Source organism: Acipenser ruthenus, chromosome 19, assembly GCF_902713425.1.
Source record: "Acipenser ruthenus chromosome 19, fAciRut3.2 maternal haplotype, whole genome shotgun sequence".
NCBI classification, from domain to species: domain Eukaryota; kingdom Metazoa; phylum Chordata; class Actinopteri; order Acipenseriformes; family Acipenseridae; genus Acipenser; species Acipenser ruthenus.
The window spans coordinates 8,856,843-8,879,311 of record NC_081207.1 but is presented as its reverse complement, the minus strand read 5'-3'; the positions used below and the strand labels follow the sequence as shown (position 1 = coordinate 8,879,311).

The window sequence follows — 22,469 nt, the reverse complement described above, 5'->3', positions numbered from 1 at the left end:
TGTTTTTGTTGTAAATGTAGTTTAATACATTTCTATAAATAATGACATCATAAATTTCATTTTACTGAAACAAGTATTGATTTACCTATTAAGTTTATATTTTTAAAAAGTAACTGGAAAATAAAAAAAATACATATTTTAATTAATGGTGGAACTTGCCAGCAAAACAGTTTAATCCCTTACATGGTATGAAGAAAATTAAATCGTAGGAAAAAAATAATAATTTAAATGTCTACAACTGAACCATAACAATTTATAAGTACATGAAAATATATAATACTTCTGTAAACATGATTATTGTAGCCTTTTAATCTTTTATTTGCTCTGTGATTTATTTATTGATGTTTTTAAACCCATTTCATCTGAACTTCTCCTGGAACATTGGACATGCAATCTGAATTCACCTGCCTTTCAGGCTGGAGTGTATCTGAGTTTGGCCAGAAAGAAGGTGAGGCCCAGCTGTGTGGTGAGTTTTGCTGGAGCCAGAGAGAGTGGCGCAGGGTTTCCACTAATTTGAGAGTGAGAGCCGTTGTATTAATGAAGTCTGTTTTTGGATGGTTTTATTGCTGTTTGGTGTTCTGATTACGGGACGTTTACACAGACTTTTTTTTTGTTGTTATTTTTTATAACCAGTGCAAATCATCAAATAAGGTGGAATAGATTCTTAAAGCATCTACTTCAAATTGTCACTGGGACATTTTTTACCAAATGTGTTTTAAAATAGTTTTTCCGAATCTATCCCATTATAAGGTATAGTTAATAATTAGCCAATCCTTGTTTCTCCACTGTATTAGTTCAGTGACCAGTGGGCATGCCATATAATAGCGCATTTCTGAAAGCTGGTTTCAGATAAAGGGAGTTCTACTGCTCTGTTTTAATTAAGGCTGGCGAGTCCCTTTTGCTGGTGCAACAATCTATTTCTTCTGCTTATATTTTCTCATATGAGATGCTATTGAAGCTGAAATCTCTGTGCTCTTCTTGTTTTGGCCAAAATATTCAATAAAATCCCCATCAGGTCCAACCAGGTACATTATTATGGTGTGATCAACCTGAAAAACACATTACATATGATTACTTGGTATAAAATATATATATTCCATATACATGTATTAAGCAAAAATGTATTGGGTTTTTCCATGTAGCAGTAGAAGTGTAGAAGTCTCATCAAAACTGACCAATGCAAGGACAGTACAAAAGTGAGTGCTTGGGCTTCATAATACCTACAGTAATGTTGAGGTAGTCCCGATCAGTGCAAACTGGGGCCTGTAAAAGTCATTGAAACTGGTGTACTTTCCTTTCAGAGTAAAACAGTTCTTACAACAACGTGAAGTAAAAGGCTTTTGAATCTGGCCCACCTGACCATGTAAAACTATTCACTATGGTCTACTACTGCAATCAGCCAAGTTTCCTTGCTCTAGAGAAGCAGCTAAATACCTATGTAGCTAAACTGCTGAAAAGATTACAATGGGAGTAATGAACAAAATAAGAGAACTGACTTGTCAAATAAACTTACAATGTAGTCATTGTCTTCATCTTTGGGTCCTTGGCTGAAATAGACTCGGTACGACCTGGCCACCTGATTCACTTGCTCAGCAGACCCAGTTAGTCCAATCAGCTTTGGAGAAAATTCTAGAAATCAAATTTCAATGGTAAGTAAATGTTTTATTTTTTTATTTTTATGTCTCTAGCATTTTCTTTCAAGTAGATTTAGGTATTGAACATGAGTAATATATGTGAATTGTAACTTTAGAAAGTGTAAGAGGAATTCCAGTACATTTTGAATATTTTTCTTCTTTGGTTCTTAACAATACCCTAAATGGAGATGAGGAACTACTTGAGCCCAAATCAGTGTGTTTGTTTTAAACAATTTGTGCTTTAAGTTGTATTAGAAAATGATTCAGTACCATCAGCCAATCAGCTTCCAGTTCTAGCAGGCTCTAATTAAGCGATAGTGCCCGTTGATGATGGCTGTACTGTGTTAGTTGACTGTGACGGGAGTTATGCGTCCCGAGCCGAAGGCGAGGGCGCTAACGAAAGTCAATATCAACTATCACACGGTAGAGCCATCATAGAGAGGGCACTATCACTATTAGAAAACAATTTTTACCGTTGTTTTATTAAAAAAAAACACTTTAAAACCTTGAACTTGTACTGATTCGTCAGGTACCTTTCCGCTGAGTAAAGACGTTCTAAGAAAATAGTCCTGTCAATTTTTAAATAAAGAACAAGGATGACATACATATAAAAGAGAAAAACAATTCGTTTTTATGTAGTAAATCGATTATTATTTTTTTATTAACTTGTTAGTGTTTTAAAGCCCCATTTATAATCAGGACATTGCCTGAGGAATGAACGGAGAAATTACTGAACAGTCCGTGTACGATGGAGTCTGAACTACCAATACAATCTCTCATTAAATATGATGCTGTGTGGTCCACTGGTTAAAGAAAAGGGCTTGTAACCAGGAGGTCCCCGGTTCAAATCCCACCTCAGCCACTGACTCATTGTGTGACCCTGAGCAAGTCACTTAACCTCCTTGTGCTCCGTCTTTCGGGTGAGACGTAATTGTAAGTGACTCTGCAGCTGATGCATAGCTCACACACCCTCGTCTCTGTAAGTCGCCTTGGATAACGGCGTCTGCTAAATAAACAAATAATTAAATACCACTCTGAAATACCTCCTAACTCACCATGTTTCAGCCAAAGCCTCTCATCCTGAATCTATATATGAATAGAGCAATGTTACTGTCCACGTCTCGCTTTGTTGTTGTTGAAGAGAGATTGTATTGGTAGTTCAGACTCCATCATACACGGACTGTTCAGTAATTTTCCCGTTCATTCCTCAGGCAATGTCTTGATTATAAATGGGGCTTTAAAACCCTAACAAACCAAAAAAATTGATTCATTAAATAAAAACTAATTGTTTTTCTCTTTATATGTATCTCATCCTTGTTCTTTATTAAAAAAAAAATGTTCTGGACTATTTTCTTAGAATAGTCTTTACTCAGTGGAAAGGTACCTGACGAATCAGTACAAGTTCAAGGTAAACCCAGGTTAAGGTGTTTTTTTTTTTTTTTTTTAAGAAAACAATGGTAAAAATGGTTTTCTAATAGTGACAGTGCCCTCTCGATGATGGCTCTACCGAGTGATAGTTGATCTTGACTTTCGTTAGTGCCCTCGCCTTCAGCTCAGGACGCAGAACTCCAGTCGCGGTCAACTATCACACAGTAGAGCCATAATCGACGCGCACTATCTCTTAAATGCTAAAAGAAACATCATTGAAGACTTTGAGAAACACGGTTGCCACTGAATTTTAAAAGTTTCTTTTGGTATTAATATTTAAATCCACTACTGATGATACAGTTTTATACATCACAATGTCTTACAATTATTGATGATACACTTTGTATATCGTGTTTGCACACAACAGAATGTACAATGAATGTGCACTTGAAAATTCCCACCATACTTTTACCTTTTACATATGTTGCTATAGCTTCTGGGTTATCCCTGTCTGGGTCGATTGTAATGAAGAGAGGCGTGACATTCGGGAGGCTAGGTATTTTGTCTAAAAAAAAAAAAAAAAAAGAAAAAAAAATCATTAAAAAAAGGTATATATTTACATTTGTTTCCTTTTATTAGAAACCAACAGCATCCTTCCCACATAGCTATTCTGAGACACAGGACCCAGCTTTAAAAACAGGGTTATAGCAGAATCTACTGGACATTCCTACAACTACAGATGCAAAAGAGCCAACTTCCCAGCAGTTCAGCATGTTTAACATACCTTTATCAAGAGAAAGTGTGTTTGAAAACAAATGTATTACATTTTTATTATATACCAGAATAACGTTTTCTTCATAGTGCTACAAGACTCACTGCCAATGAATGGTCAATATAAATATTTTCAATTACCTTAATGACAGCTACCTTTTTTTTACACTGACTTAACAACTTCAAATGTCTGACCTTTTGCTCTAGTGTGTCTACCTAAATAACACTACTATACTATATTTACTGTTATACCGATTATGCCAATAACATACTGTATACAGTGCTTTACAGGTCTTCCATTAAAAATGTTTGCTTGAAAGATTCAAGTAAATGTTGCAAGTTATATAAACAGTAAACAGTTCTGCAGATTTGCATTACCTATTGTATCTACAGCTTCAATCATTTTCTCCAATTCATCCGGACAAATGTCTGGACAATGCGTGAAACCAAAGTACAGAAGAATCCACTGGCCAAGGAAGTCTTCACTCTTCTTGGGCTGGTTGTTGTGGTCAATGAGGGAGAAAGGACCACCTAGGGCTGGCTTACCAAAAGACCTTGTTCGCTCCTGCTCAATCACTGTAAAACAAACATGTCCCCACCTTAAAGATTAAACAGGGATCGCAGCGATTTGAAAAAAAAAGAAAAAAAAGAAGAGAGACAGAATGCTGGGGTCAAAATGCGTTATTTAGGGGAGGCATCAAGGAGATTTGCAGATGGAAAACATGTGGCAAATGTAACTATAAAACACTACAGTGCACTATGTTTACAAGAATCATATCCATCCCGAATGATTTGATTGTTATGAGCGGCTAACTCTTAAAAGTGGACCGATATGATTACAATTAGCAAAAGCGTGCCTCCGCACATCAGCAGTTTAAATACAGTATACAAATGTCAATGGTGCTCAATAAGCAACTTGTTATATGATCACAATTATGTTTACTCAAGGCTGCAGAATCCTACTTTACTACAGTATACTTCAGAAGCGATCGTCTCGTGAGGGCCTAGTTTAACTGCCATGTAGTGTTGGGGCAGCAGTGTGGAGTAGTGGTTAGGGCTCTAGACTCTTGACCTGAGGGTTGTGGGTTCGATCCCAGGTAAGGGACACTGCTGCTGTACCCTTGAGCAAGGTACTTTACCTAGATTGCTCCAGTAAAAATCCAACTGTATAAATGGGTAATTGTATGTAAAAATAATGTGATATCTTGTAACAATTGTAAGTCACCCTGGATAAGGGCATCTGCTAAGAAATAAATAATAATAATAATAATAATAATACGTGTAATGGCGTTTGAGTTAAAATGACATTACAGTACAGTATTTTATTGTCAGGACTACCACTACATTTAAGCAATCTGTGGCTTGCTTTTTTCAGTTGCAATGCAAATCTCAGTTTTTCACTAAGTGGAGATGCAAAACTCCGCAATCCCCCCTCCTCACCACGCCGCTACGCAATCCCCCTTGTTCTACATGCATATCACACAATAACAGTGCTGTACTCAATATGTAATCAATGAATGTGTATTCACTTTATTGAATATACATTTTCACTGACAGAAAACAAAAGAAAATACCTGCCATGTCGACTCACACGTAAACTGTGCAACTTGCTTTTTTTCTACTGGGAGTCACTGCGCACCAGGGATTATACTGTATACACGCTGCGTACATGCCTAATCACGTGAGATGTGATCAAATTCAAATTCAGAAACAGCTTTATTGGCTGTACACATCATTGCACTTGATACAGTATCATATTACATGCAGGCAGTTTGCCCCGAAATGATTCTTATAAGCGGATTGCTTAAATTTTTACAAGCAGAGTATTTTAGCATGGTTAGTATAGGAATGATTTTGTCCCAGTGGTTTTGATCACTATATGTGGTTTATTCTTATATCAGTAATTCTTATAAACGGAGTGCACTGTATTTTGGTTACAGTGTTAGGTGAAAATAATGACGAACCAAGTCTTCTGACTCAAAAGGGAAAAACAATAACAAAACTAGCCCTAAACCAAATCAACATAAAATGTAACCAAACTTTCAGCCACAAGGAGGCACTGTTTGACTACTTGGTATGATTGATTTACAACCGTGTTCTTCTGATACACTATGACTTAAGACACCTACTTTCTTCTTTCTCTTTCTTGAAGTATTTCATTCCTGCCAGCAGTGTTCCACCAACTGCAAATGTTATCACCAGAGACTTCCATGTAACAGGCTACTGAAGAAAAAAAATGTATATATTTTAAAAATAACAGCTGCAGTCCTGTTCTGTTCTTCTACCTTTAAGGAGCAATATACTACTTCATAGCATCACTATTATAATTGTTGAAGCGAAAACACATTTAAGCTAAGATTGTGTGTTTTTTGAGAATCTGGTGGCTAGCTACCATTATTACACTGAAAAGTACATTCCCATGTGTATCAGTGAATGTGCACAGTAAGTACACAGGTTAGACTAACACCTGTAGGACCACCATGGACAGTCAGATGGCACTTGTTTCAAAGTGAAGAGTCTCTTGGATATATACATTGATTTTGGAGGGATAAATTACCATAACCCAATGATTAGTTCTTCCATTTTCATTTAGGGATTTAAGCTGCACCAAAGCTTGCACTCCAGAATGGCAAATAAAGTAATGTCTTTTGAGACTGTTCCTTGTGAAACACTATCAAAGTGTGCAGTTGTGTATATTGAAACCCCATACCCAGGTCTGTCATATCTACTGTCTTGCCTGTTGGAACTGAAATTGACTTGCAAAAGGGAAATGCAGGTATTATATAATACCGCCTACAATACATGCAACTGATAGAATACTTTGCACATTTATTTTACGTTCTCCCCCAGTATTTCCACAAAATACAAAATTCTAGAAATTAGAGTAGACTATTATAGTCTCCATTAATGTATGTGGAATATTTAAGCCTGACTGCAGGTCCTACATTTTTTTTTAATGTATAGTATCTACATACAACCAGTCTATACATTTAAAATGCTCCCTACCCCAGTCTTTCTAGGACCTTTGTCTTCCGAGGGAGGAGGTGGAGGCAATGCAGCAAGTGTTCGAGAGGCATTATATTGAGCGTTTGTCCCTGTTCTGCCCAATGGAACGAAGATTCTTCTTAATTGTTTATTCTAAAATCAAGATTTAAAAAAAAGATTAAGATTAACATGCATTTTACTTCAGCAAAACTAGTTTCGGTGGGGATAATCCTAACTCAGATCTACTGGATAAGTAGGAATACAGCCTCATGCCTAACCAGGGTTGGAGTGAATTCCTTTTTTTTCAATTCCAATACCATTCCCAATTCCCATTCCCTTTTAATCATTTCCAACTCCAATTCCTTCCTCCTTGGAACAGACGAGAATTGGAATTGGGAATTGCAATTGAAAAAATGGCACTGCCCCAAACCCTGTACCAAACATAACTAGGATCAGGGATGTGGCTTATCAGTTTTAGACAGGAGCCAAATTCCTTGTTTTGCTTATCTGAATTAGAATCTTTTGGTTCTACATGTTTTATCCCCCCTCCCCTCCCCTCCCCTCCCCTCCCCTCCCCCATTACATTTAACGCATGTCAATATTTCAAATACAATATTATAGATAGACAAACCGTAACCTTGCATTAGGGTCTCATTGCACTTTGACCATCCATGCCCTGGAGTTTCAGGTCATCGGGTACCAAACTTAATGTCGGGTACCAGGAAGACGCAACAACTTTGTATCCATAACAAGATGTAATTTTTTTTTTGTTTTTTTTTGTTAACATACAGTGCAATGGATAGTAAATAAAAAAGTAACATGACTGTAGAACACTTCAGAATATAGAGAAGGTGCGTTTAAATTAAGTCCAATAATATTAATTCTACAAAACCACTGCATAATCTGAGAACCTGTATTATGTAGATATGTTATAAAAGGAAAACAAGCTTAACTGTATACACTTAGGTTATCAGGCATATGTGGTTTTTTTTGTTGTTGTTGTTGTTTTTTTTTAAAGGAATGTTCCGTCATCTGCGCTCTGACAAATTTGCAAGCAATTTGTTTAATCTTTTACTTACGGGTGCCAGCCCAGAGAAGCCGCGCAGTGCAAGTGCTTGAGAAACTGCTGCATTCCCGTTTCGTGTACTGTTAAAAAAGAAGACACTTTGAGATGTGAAGCCCGTCTGTAAAACTGCATGATTAAGCTTGCAAGAAAGTAAACACAGACGGCTACAAACTGATACTAAAGCTGGTGCCATAGTGCTGTTTCTGACCTTCTGACGCAGCACATTGATTCTTACAGTCACATACTGGCACTTCCTATCCAACACCAAAAGAGAACGCAACTGAAACATCGGCGACTGGAAAAGACCTTCCACAAAGCCGAACTTCATGGCAGGGCCTTTATTATTTCATTTTATAGGGCAGGTATATTTGGGCTTTTTTTTTTTTAAACTAAACTCGTTCGTTTTTTTGTGTTCAAAGTGAAGGAAGTTGTGGATTTTATATACTTGTTATTATGAGAAGGATGCCTGCGCTACAGGAAATGCCATCCTGTCTAACCCGGACATAAGCAATGTATAACCTGGCAAAATCAGTAGTCTATTACTGCAATCTTGTTTACAGTATTTTTAATGTTTAAATTAAAACGGACACTTCTTAATAATTCAGTTGGCGACGGTAATTTTTTGGGGTAAGTTACATCCTGGTAACCGGTTTGTTCAGTCTCCTCTTTTAGCAATAATGTATGTGAAAATGATTGTGTGTGTGTGTGTATATATATATATATATATATATATATATATATATATATATATATATATATATATATATATATATATATATAATATATATATATAATATATATACACACACAAAAAAAAAAACATTAACAATGTAGGCTTTTTAAAATTATTATTATTATTGGTCGTAGTCGTAGTAGTATTAGTATTATTATTATTATTATTATATGGCAATATGACACGTGTAAACATAGCAGACAACTTATTTAAGTAAATTGTTTGTTATATAAGGAGTAACCTATAAAGATATACTAAACTGACTTAATTGTATACAGTAAAACCTATGCTCAAAACCAATACATATATTACTTTCCCAAACAAGAAACCTCCTAAGAAGACTTATAGAAGGTTGCCTCATGGTCACCCAGGTTGTGCAGTAACTTCATACCTGCCTCACAATGCACCCAGGGTGTGCAGTAATTTCATACCTGCCTCACAATGCACCCAGGGTGTGTGGTAATTTCATACCTTGTGCCTCAATGCACGCAGGGCGTGTGGTAATGTCATACCTCATGCCTCATAGTGCACCCAGGGCGTGTGGTAATGTCATACCTCGTGCCTCACAATGCACCCAGGGCGTGTGGTAATTTCATACCTCATGCCTCAATGCACCCAATGTTATTGCCTACATATTGCCTACCGCTTACAGTTCAGAACTGTTCTGTACCAGAGACTGAGTTCTGAGTAGCTGAGCGTACTGTACTATGATTTTCTTTTCTGATTACCTTTCAAAATATAATAAATGTGTCTTGTTTGTTAAGTTTTTATAGAAGGTGTGCTGCAGGAGGGAGATCAGCTAACAAAATCGGAACAGAAATGGAAGAAAATGCACAACCACTGTTCACTTTTGGAGTTATAGCAGATATACAGTATGCTGATATCGAAGACGGCTTCAACTTTCTACAGACAAGGAAGAGATATTACAGAAACAGTATCAGTTTATTGAACAGTGCTACAGAGAAGTGGAATGCGGAGCCAGTCCAACCCAGTTTTATTCTACAGCTTGGTGATATTATTGATGGGTTTAATAAACCACGCAAAACCTCAGAAAAGGCTCTTGAAACAGTAGTAAATGGGTTTAGTAAATGCAAAGCTAAAGCCCATCATGCCTGGGGCAACCATGAATTTTACAACTTCAGCAGGACTTACCTAATGAACTCTGTTCTTAATAGTAAACACTTGGAAAGCACTTCAGAGTTTCAATCTTCTAAACATGTTGAGGAAAATAACCCAGAGCCAAGCTATTCGTACCATTTTAGCCCTGCTCCTAATTTCCGGTTTGTGTTGCTTGACGCCTATGACATAAGCATAATAGGAAGAGGAGAACCAAGCAGGAAATACTACCAGTCTCTTAAATATCTACGAGAACATAACAAGAATAAAAATCTTAATGTTCCCCCAGGTATCTGATTTTAAGCTTTTTATACATTAAACCTATGATGTTTGTTCTGCCTTTTGAATCATTCAGAAAGAGCTAATTCTTGAAGGCAGCTCACAATATTTCCTATTTTCACAGAACCTACAGGAATGAAACAGCAGTTTGTCGAGTTCAATGGAGGATTCAGCAGAGAGCAGCTTGACTGGTTAAACGATGTTCTGACCTTCGCAGATAATAACCAAGAAAAGGTCACAGTTATGTGTAAGTGTAATTCTTCAGATATGTGTCTTGGTAGAGTAGGTCAGACTGTCTGGTAAATACTGTACATCAAAACATAAGGTTAGTCTGCAAGCTGTCAAATTAATTGGTTTCTTTTTTAGTAGCATAAACATAATACATTTTAGTCGCTACCTTACATCTCAATATGGTATGGTAAAGAAGACAAAAATACACACACACACACCTACTCCTCAAAGCAGAATGTAGATTTTTTTTCAAAAACTCGATCTCCTGCTTATGGAAAGAAGGGGACTGATGTCAAATTGCTTTCAAGCTGGCCCCAATGGCAGATGGAAATGCAGCATTGCTCTCATGGTCTGGCCTGTCCTCGGCTGGATGGCTGTGTATGTGTGGGTGTAGCACTGCAAAATGACAAGGCCACCAGTGATATTATTCCTAGCTTTATAGATGTTTACTTTGTGTTGTCTGCTTTGAAGACAACCGAGAAATACAGGTTTCAACAAAATTGGCATCTGTTAAGCTTTAACCAATGTTCTTGAGGTGTAATTTCCTCCAATTCTATAGCAAGTACTAGCTTTTTTGGCAGGGATGGTAAGCCTATGTTGTGTGCTGGCTTTGATTACATGAGAAAAATGTGTTTAGCGAAAAAAGGATTGTGTTTGTAGTAAGCTTTAAACGCATGCTATCAAACAGGCAAGTGAATGCTCCTAAACCTGGATCACATTCTGTACAGTCTATGACTAATGACTCATTTTATTATTCCACTGAATTCTATCATTTGTAATCTTCCCCAGGTCATCTTCCCATATACCCAGCCTCTACAAGCCCCATCTGTCTTGCATGGAACTATGAAGAGGCGCTTTCTGTCTTGCACTCCCACCAGTGTGTGGTGTGTTTCATGGCAGGCCATGATCATGACGGTGGTTACTGCGTGGATGAGTGTGGAATACATCACCTTACATTGGAAGGGGTGATTGAAACGCCACCAGACAGCAATGCATTTGGTACAATGTACGTATATGAGGACAGAATGATTTTAAAGGGAAACGGTAGAGTTAAAGACAGAGTACTACTGTACCCATCATTTTAACTTTCTGTATGTTTGGTTCACCTGTGAAACACAGTACAAGGCTATGTGATGTCAAATTCGTTTTTAGTCGATATTACTTTTTGTTTCATTTTTTTATTGTGTGTGTCAACTGACAATGTTTTTTATTTATTAAATTATTTTTAGTTAAAGAACTGCACTGTGGTGTATTCTTTATTTACTTTGGCAACGTGCAATGCTTTGAAAAACAATTAAATATGCTGATATATGTTAAACTCTTCACCACTGTTGATTCCTATACCGTAAATAAAGATTATTTGGCTGATCTAAAAAATGTCTATCGCGCAATCATAGTTCCACAAGTGCTTAGCTGAGCCACACTTGCTGTTGAGTTTTGAGCTTTGGCCCCTCAACAATGGTAATCTCCCTATTGGTTATGCATATGTAATGCCTACCCTAAATGGGTGCAGACACACATCCTGTCTCAATTAGGAACATCAAACTCATGTGTTAATCACTTGTTATCTTGGTTTGAAATCTGTATTTAAATGCTTAACCGGTTGACCTATTGATGACTATTGTCCATTATTGATTGTAGTAGCACATTCATTGTGAATAGCACTTAAATGCTATTGTAGTGCTGTATGTTGCAGATCAAAGGGATAATATTTATTACTGTTACGTCATAAAGAAGCATAATATAAGGATTAACTTTATTAGCTCATGCATTATTGTAAGTACAGTATACTGTATTGTACTTGATACATAATTGTGCTCAGGAATTATTACTAGTGTATTAAGTGTTTAACATAAATAAATAGATCTTGTCAAAACTATCAGTTTATTATTTATTTTGCACTTGCGCATTTGTTCTTTCAGTTGATGTGGAATTTACTATTTTATCTAAAATGTTTGTCATTCTAACTAAATAAAAACTTGGTATAGGTGTAAGATATTAATTCTCTCAAGTAATGTATTATTCTTTTTTTGTGAACAATTTGTAATTTTTCCTTTCTTTTCCCTACCCCTTGGGAAGAGGGAAATGGGGGCAACAATACAGATAAAAAAATATCACAACAATACAGAAATACAACATAATATCAAAACAAAAACAAGAATATTACAACAAGATACAATAAACTATTAAAACATCAAAGGAAAAATATACCTTAATTAATTGAATGAAAGTTATCCTAGGGGGCATGTCATAATATGCACTTGATCTTACTCAAACAACTGTGCCTCTTTATCGGCAGCAGTATCCCATGCTGCCATCGTGTTAGCAGTGGCTAAGTGTAGAATGAAACATTTAAAGTGTAAGACACAAGGGCGTGGTCCGAGATTCATATATTTTGAATCTCTGTGGACTTCACAAACCACAAAATATTACAGGATACTTATGCAATTACCTTATGTTTATTTTAAAAACGAGCAACATCACTTGAAACCAAACGAGCTTCCTGCAAACATGCAATATCAACCTTTTTTTCATAAAAGGTACTCTGAGCACTGTGCTCTCTTTACAGGATGATTGGCCCCTCGCAAATTTCAGGAATTAATGACAATACTACCCATGGTCAAAAATAGAGATAAAGATCAGGGAGAATGGATGAGTAAAAGACATAGCACTCAGACAACCATAAAATATTCTATGGGGCAGCAGAATAGTAATGACAACAACAGCAAAATAAGGTGATAAAGAAGAGTCAGAGGGAGCACACTACATATCAGAAAGCTCAAGCCACAATTAACATCTGTACTCCCTCTTGCTCACAGATTCTGCTTCCTATCTACCCCACAATCTCAAAATCTCAGCCTCCCCTTCCCTACTTTCACCAGAATGCTCCCCTCTATGATTAATCTTCAACAGTCGGATACACCAAGAAACTGTCCACTCCCTGGGAGCGAAGCTTCGCTCTCATTTCACCAAAGGCCCTCCTCTTCGTGGCAGTGACAGCAGAGTAATCCACATAAAAAGAGAGCTTTTGCCCCTGTACGATGACCAGAGCAGATCTTCGAGCAGCCTGGAGGAGTTGTTGTCGGTCAGTGTAACAAAGTCATTGAAATATCATGGTACTTGGTTTATTGGAATCCCGAGGGCCACCTGCGTATACGCGATGCGCTCTATTTAACTCCAGAAAAGGGTGGTCATCAGAGGACTTCAGGTTCGGATACCAATGCAGAATTTTCTGCTAAAGAAAGTGGATAAGGTCATCGCCTTCAGCCCCTTCAGGAAGCCCCACCAGACGTTACAGGGACGATGTTTCTTCTCAAGGACCCCCACCTTATCCTGCATAGCATCAATACAAGTGTTGCAGCGATTGATTTCGTCTGTCTGTTGTCGAAGATCAGCTCTGGTGATATCCTGCCTGGCAGTTAGCTGTTTCATAGAGGAAGCAGTATCAAACACCTCCTGTTTAAGAGCACTGAGGATAGTAGCTGTTTTGGTTATGTTTTGAATCACAGGCCGCAAAGCCTGTGATTCGTCCCAATCATCGGGGCCCAGTGACCTCTTCATGCATTTTCCCTCCTGTGTGGTTTGAGCGGAAGCAATGGGTACATTGTGTGAAGTAGCCATTCAAAAATGCTAAGTAAACAATTTGTATATAAAAAATAATATAAAGAGCGTAAGTTGTTCAATTATAAATGAAATAGCGAAGAGGCGACAGGAGCTCTATCAGCAAACAGCCATCCCAGGGGTAAGGTCATGTGATCTTTAAGTAATGCATTGTTGTTTAGATTCACTTTGTACCAGTTTCTGTTTCAGTCATCACATTTTACTGACTTTTTATACTCAAGAAACGTAAACCCCTGTGACTTCCATCCACAGTATAGCTCTAGTCAAACTTCCAAGCACTTCCAGTACAACCATTAGTAAAACATGCTTGATATTTCCTAAATCCAATTGCAGCAGTGCTGCAGGGAGACAGGTGAATGGTTACACTCTGGGGTACCAGATGTACTTGGAGGTTGGGCATGGTTCTGACAGGCCACATGGATGTTTTAAATAAAAAGGCACCAGGATGCATACAAGTGAATCTAACCAACAACAAGAATAAATTGTCTTTCTTGTTTATAATTCTTTAGAAGAACAAAGTAAACCATTATCTCTAAATAATTGTGTTTTATTTATATTAAACAGAAAATTACATTCAAGTGAATCTAAACAACAACAAGAATAAATTGTCTTTCTTGTTTGTAATTCTTTGGAAGAACAAAATAGACCATATATCTATAAATAAGTGTGTTTTATTTATATTTATATACTGTATTTAAATGTGTTTAATCAATAATATGCGAGTAATTGAGTCACAGTTGAACAGGCTGGTCCAGTTGATATTCTCCAGGGTCTATAGTGCAGTTTTGCAGTGCGAGGGCCAGCTGGACCTCAGTTCTTTGTTAATGTAATAGTATAGCCAAGCCACAAATGGAAATATGGTGATAGCAACTGCAGTCAAAAGTCTTAAGCCACCAACTCCGGTCCTGAAAGGGGAAATCATGAATTACACTAAAATATTACTGCATGTGGGAACCCAATGTGCCTTTTGTTTTAATATTGTTTATCAATTTACAAAATACATTATAAAAGAAACCTATACCTTCTATTACAGGATATTCAGTGCTAAAGCAATTGTCCAAACCACCCCCCTCCCCCCCCAAAAAAAACAACAACACTCACTTTTCTGAATGTCGACAAAGAAGAAGCCATACTGCTATTAATACCAAACCAAAACACTCCCTGAAAAACAGTAAAACAATGTTAATAAACTGTGACTAATGCACTGGACAGCAAAACATTTTAGGAGCAGTGTGCTGGGATCTTGCTAGTCTTTCAATCAATGGTTCAACTGCCTATTTTTCATGCTTGCTTAACTGAAAGTGGTTTCAGTATAAAAACACAATGTATGCATGCTGTATCTATCCCATTAATAGAATAGAAGTTACACAGGCAGTCTTTTTAGGATGGGGCATTGGTCTTTCTAGAAGGAAGATCAGAGCACCAATGGGAGAAATTCCTCTCTGCTCAAATTGCTCACCTTTATTTGTATCCTAGCACAGTGGTTTTCAACCTTTTCATCTCAAGTACCAGTGTTTCCAGCAGGGACCACCAGGTGTACCAGTAACTATCGGCAATCTTAAACTGCTGTTGTAAAACCGAGACTTACCCATTACAACCAGGTTTGCGTCTGTACTCGCTTGTTTGTTGCCTCATTCTGCTGAATGGTTAATCTATTCACGAAATCTGCATGTTTATATTTTTTATATTTTGCAAGTACTGTGTATAGAATTGGTGACCGCGCCTTTAATTGGGTAGAGTTGTACAGTAATATGGTGACACCATGCTGCAGCTGCCATGGTCAGTGTTCGAGACATCCTGATCTGACAGCATGTAACACAGGCAGCTCTTATTATTTACATACCGTTTACTCTTCAGTAAAAACAAGTTTAAATTGCAGTGAGTTTGTTCTGCTATATTTACGATATTAAATACACCACAGCAAGCACATTATCATATTTTCATTAGCACAATCTGAGAGCTAAATTTAGTAAAATGGCATGTTTTTTTGTTTTGTTTTGTTTACTGCAATTAAGTAACCTGCATTACATAGTATACTTCCTAATTACAGTTCCAACTATTTCTGTGCGTTCTGCTGTCACGTTTTTTAAATGGTCAGTTTGAGACATAAACTTTTGTGTTCCCTGCAACTGCTGACTGTTTTAGTACAAAACTCACGCTACGTACCGTGTTACATAATGGTAACGCTGTTCTTAAATTACTGTGCCTGCTTCTTCGGCTAAAGAGATATTATCAGCTCATCTGGAATCTTGTGCAATTAAATCATACTTAAACTGCTGACGGTAAACAACTAAATCTGTTATATCTGGGATGCAAGACGCAACAGCGTGTTGACTCAAAACTGTATTTAGGCACTCTGCAATTTGACTGGAGAAAGGCAGCATTGGTTTATTGGAGTTCACAAAGATAACTTTCTTCAGCTTGGTACGTTAACCTTTTCACTTCCTTGTTTGTTTAATTCTTGCTGCATTACAGCCCTTCGTTAATTATTTTAAGTTTCCAGGGCATTGTGTTAATGGCACGTGTGCAATACACACACCTTTAGTGCATTTGTATTTGTTGCTATTCTTGTTCTACGTTTTTTAAATGCAACTGTTCATTTTAAGCTACTTTTTTTGCACAACAGTACTCACACATGTTTGGTCACCATCACAACTGTTGCAAGAAACTGGGGTTCCATACTCTGCTGGTGTTAATATACCTCTCTAAACTGCCAAGCATTTTTATTCGATCAAATTGTTGCCGTCTTTATCCCACTTCAGTATATTAAAGCATGTGATATGAGTTTATATATACACACCGACAGTCATGTCGCATTTGTAAATATTGACACTTGCTTTTAAATGGAGATGCAGCATTTTTGTGCCTAACCCCTAAAAAGTTGTCAAAATGTTTTTGTTGTTGGATTTGTAACCGTTTTAGTCGCAGTCTGGAGCCCTGCATCATAATTTATCATTTCCCTGCGATTCAGTGGTACAAACAGATTGATGCATTACGATGGTGCGATTGAGGGAGCATTGTGTTTTGAAGAATCATGTCGTCATAAAAGAACTGTCGGTTCGTACCAGTGGCAAGCCTGTACGCGTAAAGGTATGCGTACCACAGGTTAAAAAACACTGTCCTAGAGAGTAGTTAATATGACTTCTTTGTCATTCTTTGCATACCATTTAACCAAATAAAAAATCATTGGCTACGCCTCACAGTTTCTGGCCATTGCTGGTCCCACTGTTTGAGGCTTCACTTTAGCAATAGCTTCATTGTAAGAGATGACAAGCGTTTCAACTGGATAAAATATAAGAAAGTCGAGGATGTTATACTAGCAGTGAGCACTTCTTGTATTCATAGCTATTGCAATATATGAGTCAATGACAGATGGCTATACTATGCTGTCAACAGGAGCCTGTGTTGCATTTGTTTATTGAAACTGTAGTGTCCTCTCTGTATACCAGAATTTGGAAACCCAGTGAAAGTTAATGATATAAGCATACCTCCCCTCTTCTTCATGGATAATGTTCTTTGTTGCACTATTGTACAGAGACCATCCCAAGATACCAGCAACTGTGGCACAAAGAAACATGTGCAGATCACACAGTTTTCTCCAGATTAAATTCTCTGAAAGACAATATATTAAAAACTGTAAACTTTTATTTCCATCTTTACAGAAATAATTTCCCCTTTATATCTAGCAAAACATATACATTTGCTTATTTTTATTTCGTGTTCATCACCTGCAACATTAAGGCACATTTTGACAGGATGTAAGGTGGCTCTTAGCCAAGGACGGTTTACTTGGCGCCATGACCAGGTGCTGCGATGTTTGGCCTTAGCATTGGAAGACAAGCGTAACATGACCAATAAGTTGCCATCTGTTCCATCAAAACATTACACACAAAAGACAACATTCCTCTGCCCAGGAGAGCAACCACCAAGAAAAGGTGTTAAAACCAATCCTCGCCCAGGACAACTGGAAGCTGCTAGAGACTGGAAAATGCTGGCAGATGTTGGTCAACGGCTTATTTTTCCACCTGAGATTGCCACCACTAACCTTCGACCAGATATTGTCTTGTGGTCTGGATCAGCACGCCTTGTTCACCAAATTGCCAATCTAGGCTGGTGAATTCACCTCATCACACTTCAGGAGACCCAAACTGGTCAGGTTCCTGATGAATCCAGGCAGAGACTTCCCAGGGTGGGTCCCTTGCCTTCAGGTTTCAGTAGCTGGATAACATCCATTGCTTATGTTTGCACAGTGAAAAGAAGCCAGAATTGAGGCAGCCCTTTGGTCTTCAGTCCTCCTGATCGAAAAGTGGTTTGCAGCTTTGAGGCGACATTCAAAATGGGAGGGTCAGGTAAAAAAAAAAAAAAAATCAATCAAAAACAAAGTTAATAACATAAAATAGCACAACTACAGTTCACTAGTACCCAGAGATACAGAATAGATTCAGCATGACTAAGTTATCTGAAACTATTGAGGTGTCAATTGCTTTTTAATTGCCCAAACTAGTTCCTACCTGTAATCATAGGTTTGATGCTGACCCAAAAACATAAACCAGCTGGGATGGCATATGCTGCCTGTGAATTAAAGCAAAACAATGACTAGAAATCCCAAAACTTTTGAGCATCACACAATACAATGAGAACTGAAGTTCTTTATTGCAAAAATAGTATGATTTGCAGTGCAGGACTGTGGTTTGAAATAAGAACTGGGAGTGCCTCAACCTGACTGGCTGATTGTTTCATCAAACATGTTGCACAGTGTGTATATTGTAAAACCAAATGTTTAACAATAAAACTTAAATGTTATGAGATAGATTGTAAACACAATTGAATTATTTTAGACTATACTTTGAAATTAAAAATGACAGTGTACATTTCTGAATTAAGGGATCCTATACACTTCTAACTAAGTGGAGTGGAGAATAAAGTTTATTTTATTTTCAATGAGCCAAGTAATTACTTACCATCCAAATGGCTGCATCTGGGTCATTAATCTAAAAAGAAAAACATATGGTAGGTTAATATTTATATACCAAAAAAAGAAAGAACATACTCCTACTGCACTGAATTGGCTGAATTTTTGTTATCTGTCATGACAATATTATACTGCACACAAAGGAATTAAATAACCGGGTAATTGACTACACAATATTAAACAGACGTCTACAAAAGTCTGATACTGTTGCCGTATGGTTTAAAGTAAGTAAGTTTCCCATTTATTTATGTTTTTAGCTCCCGGCCCAGTTTTTCACTTGCTAAGTTATACTGTAATAACCAGTAATCGAACTGATTTACTATTTTCTGCTATGATGTTTAGACAACACGGCTTATATAGTATACAGTTTGATTATAACAGCGTGTAGTGCGTTAAACTTTGTCCATAACAATGAATGTAACAGAACTCGATCACATAGCAGATACACTCAAAGCCCCGTATAATAACATACCTGCACGTATGCCGCTAATGCAAAAAAGACAGACATGCACAGATTGCAGCTTCTCCACATAACATGAAAACATCGAGAACATGACGAATGACTGTTAGGTTTTATATGTTCTCGTAATGTATTCTGCTTGCTCATTTCGGTGTTTCGGTTCTTCTTTCAGAGGAAACTCGCGCGTGTCACATGGGTAGTTATTCCTTTGAAACTTGGGAAGTGTAGTTCTACTTCTGGTATAATGACGGTAGTCGGCGTATCAATATACAAACTTACAGGAAAAAAAGAAGAAAAAAACACTTTTCAAGCATTTCCTTTTTTTCAATGTAGGATCTTCTAAACCAATACAAAGCCCATTGTCAAAGCCCGATGCATTATTCAGCATCGATTTAAGAGGGGGAAATAAAGCGTAAGAGCACCGTACTAAACAGTGCAACACCACTACAGTACTGTTGTAATGTGATAAGAAACTTTGTTTCAATGTGGAATGTGACACGCAATAAAAATTTAAACAATCACGTGATGCACGCAACATTATTGCTATTCTAATCACAATTGTCTACCTCATGTAACATGGTTACGCGAACCTAATATTTTGTTGCACAACCTTTAGAGGCAATCACTGCAATCAAACGTTTTCTGTAGCTCTCAATGAGACTTCTGCACCTGTTAACAGGTAGTTTGGCCCACTCTTCCTGAGCAAACTGCTCCAGCTGTCTCAGGTTTGATGGGTGCCTTCTCCAGACTGCAAGTTTCAGCTCTTTCCATAGATGTTCGATAGGATTCAGATCAGGACTCATAGAAGGCCACTTCAGAATAGTCCAATGTTTTGTTCTTATCCATTCTTGGGTGCTTTTAGCTGTGTGTTTTGGGTCATTATCCTGGTGGAGGACCCATGACCTGCGACTGAGACAGAGCTTTCTGACACTGAGCAGTACGTTTCACTCCAGAATGCCTTGATAGTCTTGAGATTTCATTGTGCCCTGCACAGATTCAAGGCACCCTGTGCCAGGCGCAGCAAAGCAGCCCCAAAACATAACCGAGCCTCCTCCATGTTTCACTGTAGGTATGGTGTTCTTTTCTTTGAAAGCTTCATTTTTTCGTCTGTGAACATAGAGCTGATGTGACTTGCCAAAAAGCTCCAGTTTTGACTCATCTGTCCAAAGGACATTCTCCCAGAAGGATTGTGGCTTGTCAATATGCATTTTAGCAAATTCCAGTCTGGCTTTTTTATGTTTTTCTTTCAAAAGTGGAGTCCTCCTGGGTCTTCTTCCATGGAGCCCACTTTCGCTCAAAAAGCGACGGATGGTGCGATCACAAACTGACGTGCCTTCACCTTGGAGTTCAGCTTGTATCTCTTTGGCAGTTATCCTTGGTTCTTTTTCTACCATTCGCACTATCCTTCTGTTCAATCTGGGGTCGATTTTCCTCTTGCGGCTGCGCCCAGGGAGGTTGGCTACAGTTCCATGGACCTTAAACTTCTTAATAATATTTGCAACTGTTGTCACAGGAACATCAAGCTGCTTGGAGATGGTCTTGTAGCCTTTACCTTTACCATGCTTGTCTATTATTTTCTTTCTGATCTCCTCAGACAACTCTCTCCTTTGCTTTCGCTGGTCCATGTTCAGTGTGGTGCACACAATGATACCACACAGCACAGTGACTACTTTTCTCCATTTAAATAGGCTTAATGACGGATTACAAGATTGGAGACATGTGTGATGCTAATTAAAGAAACTAATTAGTTTTAAATATCACTATAATCCGATTATTTATTATCTTTTCTAAGGGGTACCAACAAATGTGTCCAGGCCATTTTAGAATATCTTTGTAGAATAAGCAATAATTCATCTCTTTTCACAGCTTCTTTGCTTTATTCTATGACATACCAAAGGCATGCAAGTATACATGATAAAATAGCTTTTAATTTCATCACTTTTCAGGAGGAATGAAACATTATTTCAATGAGCTGTAAGGGTACCAACAAATTTGAGCACGTCTGTATATACAGTACTGTGCAAAAGTTTTAGGCAGGCGTGAAAAAATGCTGTAAAGTAAGAATGCTTTCAAAAATAGACATGTTAATAGATTATATTTATCAATTAACTAAATGCAAAGTGAGTGTACAGAAGAAAAATCTAAATCAAATCCATATTTGGTGTGACCACCCTTTGCCTTCAAAACAGCATCAATTCTTCTAGGTACACTTGCACAAAGTCAGGGATTTTGTAGGCATATAGTCAGGTGTATGATTATACCAAACAGGTGCTAATGATCATCAATTCAATATGTAGGTTGAAACACAATCATTAACTGAAACAGAAACAGCAGTGTAGGAGGAATAAAACTGGGTGAGGAACAGCCAAACTCAGCTAACAAGGTGAGGTTGCTGAAGACAGTTTACTGTCAAAAGTCATACACCATGGCAAGACTGAGCACAGCAACAAAACACAAGGTAGTTATACTGCATCAGCAAGGTCTCTCCCAGGCAGAAATTTCAAGGCAGACAGGAGTTTCCAGATGTGCTGTCCAAGCTCTTTTGAAGAAGCACAAAGAAACGGGCAATGTTGAGGACTGTAGACGCAGTGGTCGGCCAAGGAAATTTACTGCAGCAGATGAAAGACAGAAGCGAAGCAACTGAGGCTGCCTAAATCCACACAAGAACTGTGGTTAGTTCTCCAAGATGTTTGGGCCAACCTACCTGTCGAGTTCCTTCAAAAACTGTGTGCAAGTGTACCTAGAAGAATTGATGCTGTTTTGAAGGCAAAGGGTGGTCACACCAAATATTGATTTGATGTAGATTTTTCTTCTGTTCACTCACTTTGCATTTTGTTAATTGATAAATATAAACTATTAACATGTCTATTTTTGAAAGCATTCTTACTTTACAGCATTTTTTCACACCTGCCTAAAACTTTTGCACAGTACTGTGTATATATATATATATATATATATATATATATATATATATATATATATATATATATATATATATATATATATATATATATATATGTGCCATTAAAACAACACTAGTATGTTACATCTTTCATAAAATAATGGAAGCTAACCCAAAACCATACATTTGTTAAATGCAAAGACCATGTCTGTCCATGTTTTGTATGCATTTAGAAATAGATTTTTAAGAAGACAAAATAAACATACACAATAGCATTGTATTGCATTAAAAGGTCCAATGTCTAAAATACTACATTATACTGTACAACTAA

General features: G+C 37.4%; 3 protein-coding genes across 3 annotated transcripts; 1 reads left to right on the top strand and 2 right to left on the bottom strand.

Annotated features, from left to right (window-relative positions):
* Positions 1-543: 543 nt before the first annotated feature.
* On the bottom strand, positions 544-8,152 carry LOC117424545 (protein SCO1 homolog, mitochondrial-like). The gene is made up of 7 exons (XM_034040979.3): positions 7,838-8,152; positions 6,780-6,911; positions 5,903-5,993; positions 4,152-4,349; positions 3,475-3,567; positions 1,514-1,629; positions 544-1,049 (listed from the first exon to the last, which is right to left on the bottom strand). Exons 1-7 carry the CDS (start codon positions 8,150-8,152, stop codon positions 915-917), a joined length of 1,080 nt encoding a protein of 359 aa, XP_033896870.2. The 3' UTR covers positions 544-914.
* A 101-nt stretch (positions 8,153-8,253) lies between these two features.
* Positions 8,254-12,181, top strand: LOC117424544 (manganese-dependent ADP-ribose/CDP-alcohol diphosphatase-like). Its single transcript, XM_034040978.3, has 4 exons — positions 8,254-8,451; positions 9,322-9,962; positions 10,077-10,199; positions 10,973-12,181. The coding sequence occupies exons 1-4, from the start codon at positions 8,393-8,395 to the stop codon at positions 11,266-11,268; spliced, it is 1,119 nt and encodes a 372-aa protein (XP_033896869.2). The 5' UTR covers positions 8,254-8,392; the 3' UTR covers positions 11,269-12,181.
* Positions 12,182-14,457: 2,276 nt separating this feature from the next.
* On the bottom strand, positions 14,458-19,597 carry tmem220 (transmembrane protein 220). The gene is made up of 6 exons (XM_034040980.3): positions 19,249-19,597; positions 18,766-18,795; positions 18,316-18,376; positions 17,293-17,416; positions 14,906-14,965; positions 14,458-14,709 (listed from the first exon to the last, which is right to left on the bottom strand). Exons 1-6 carry the CDS (start codon positions 19,381-19,383, stop codon positions 14,577-14,579), a joined length of 543 nt encoding a protein of 180 aa, XP_033896871.1. The 5' UTR covers positions 19,384-19,597; the 3' UTR covers positions 14,458-14,576.
* Positions 19,598-22,469: the final 2,872 nt, after the last annotated feature.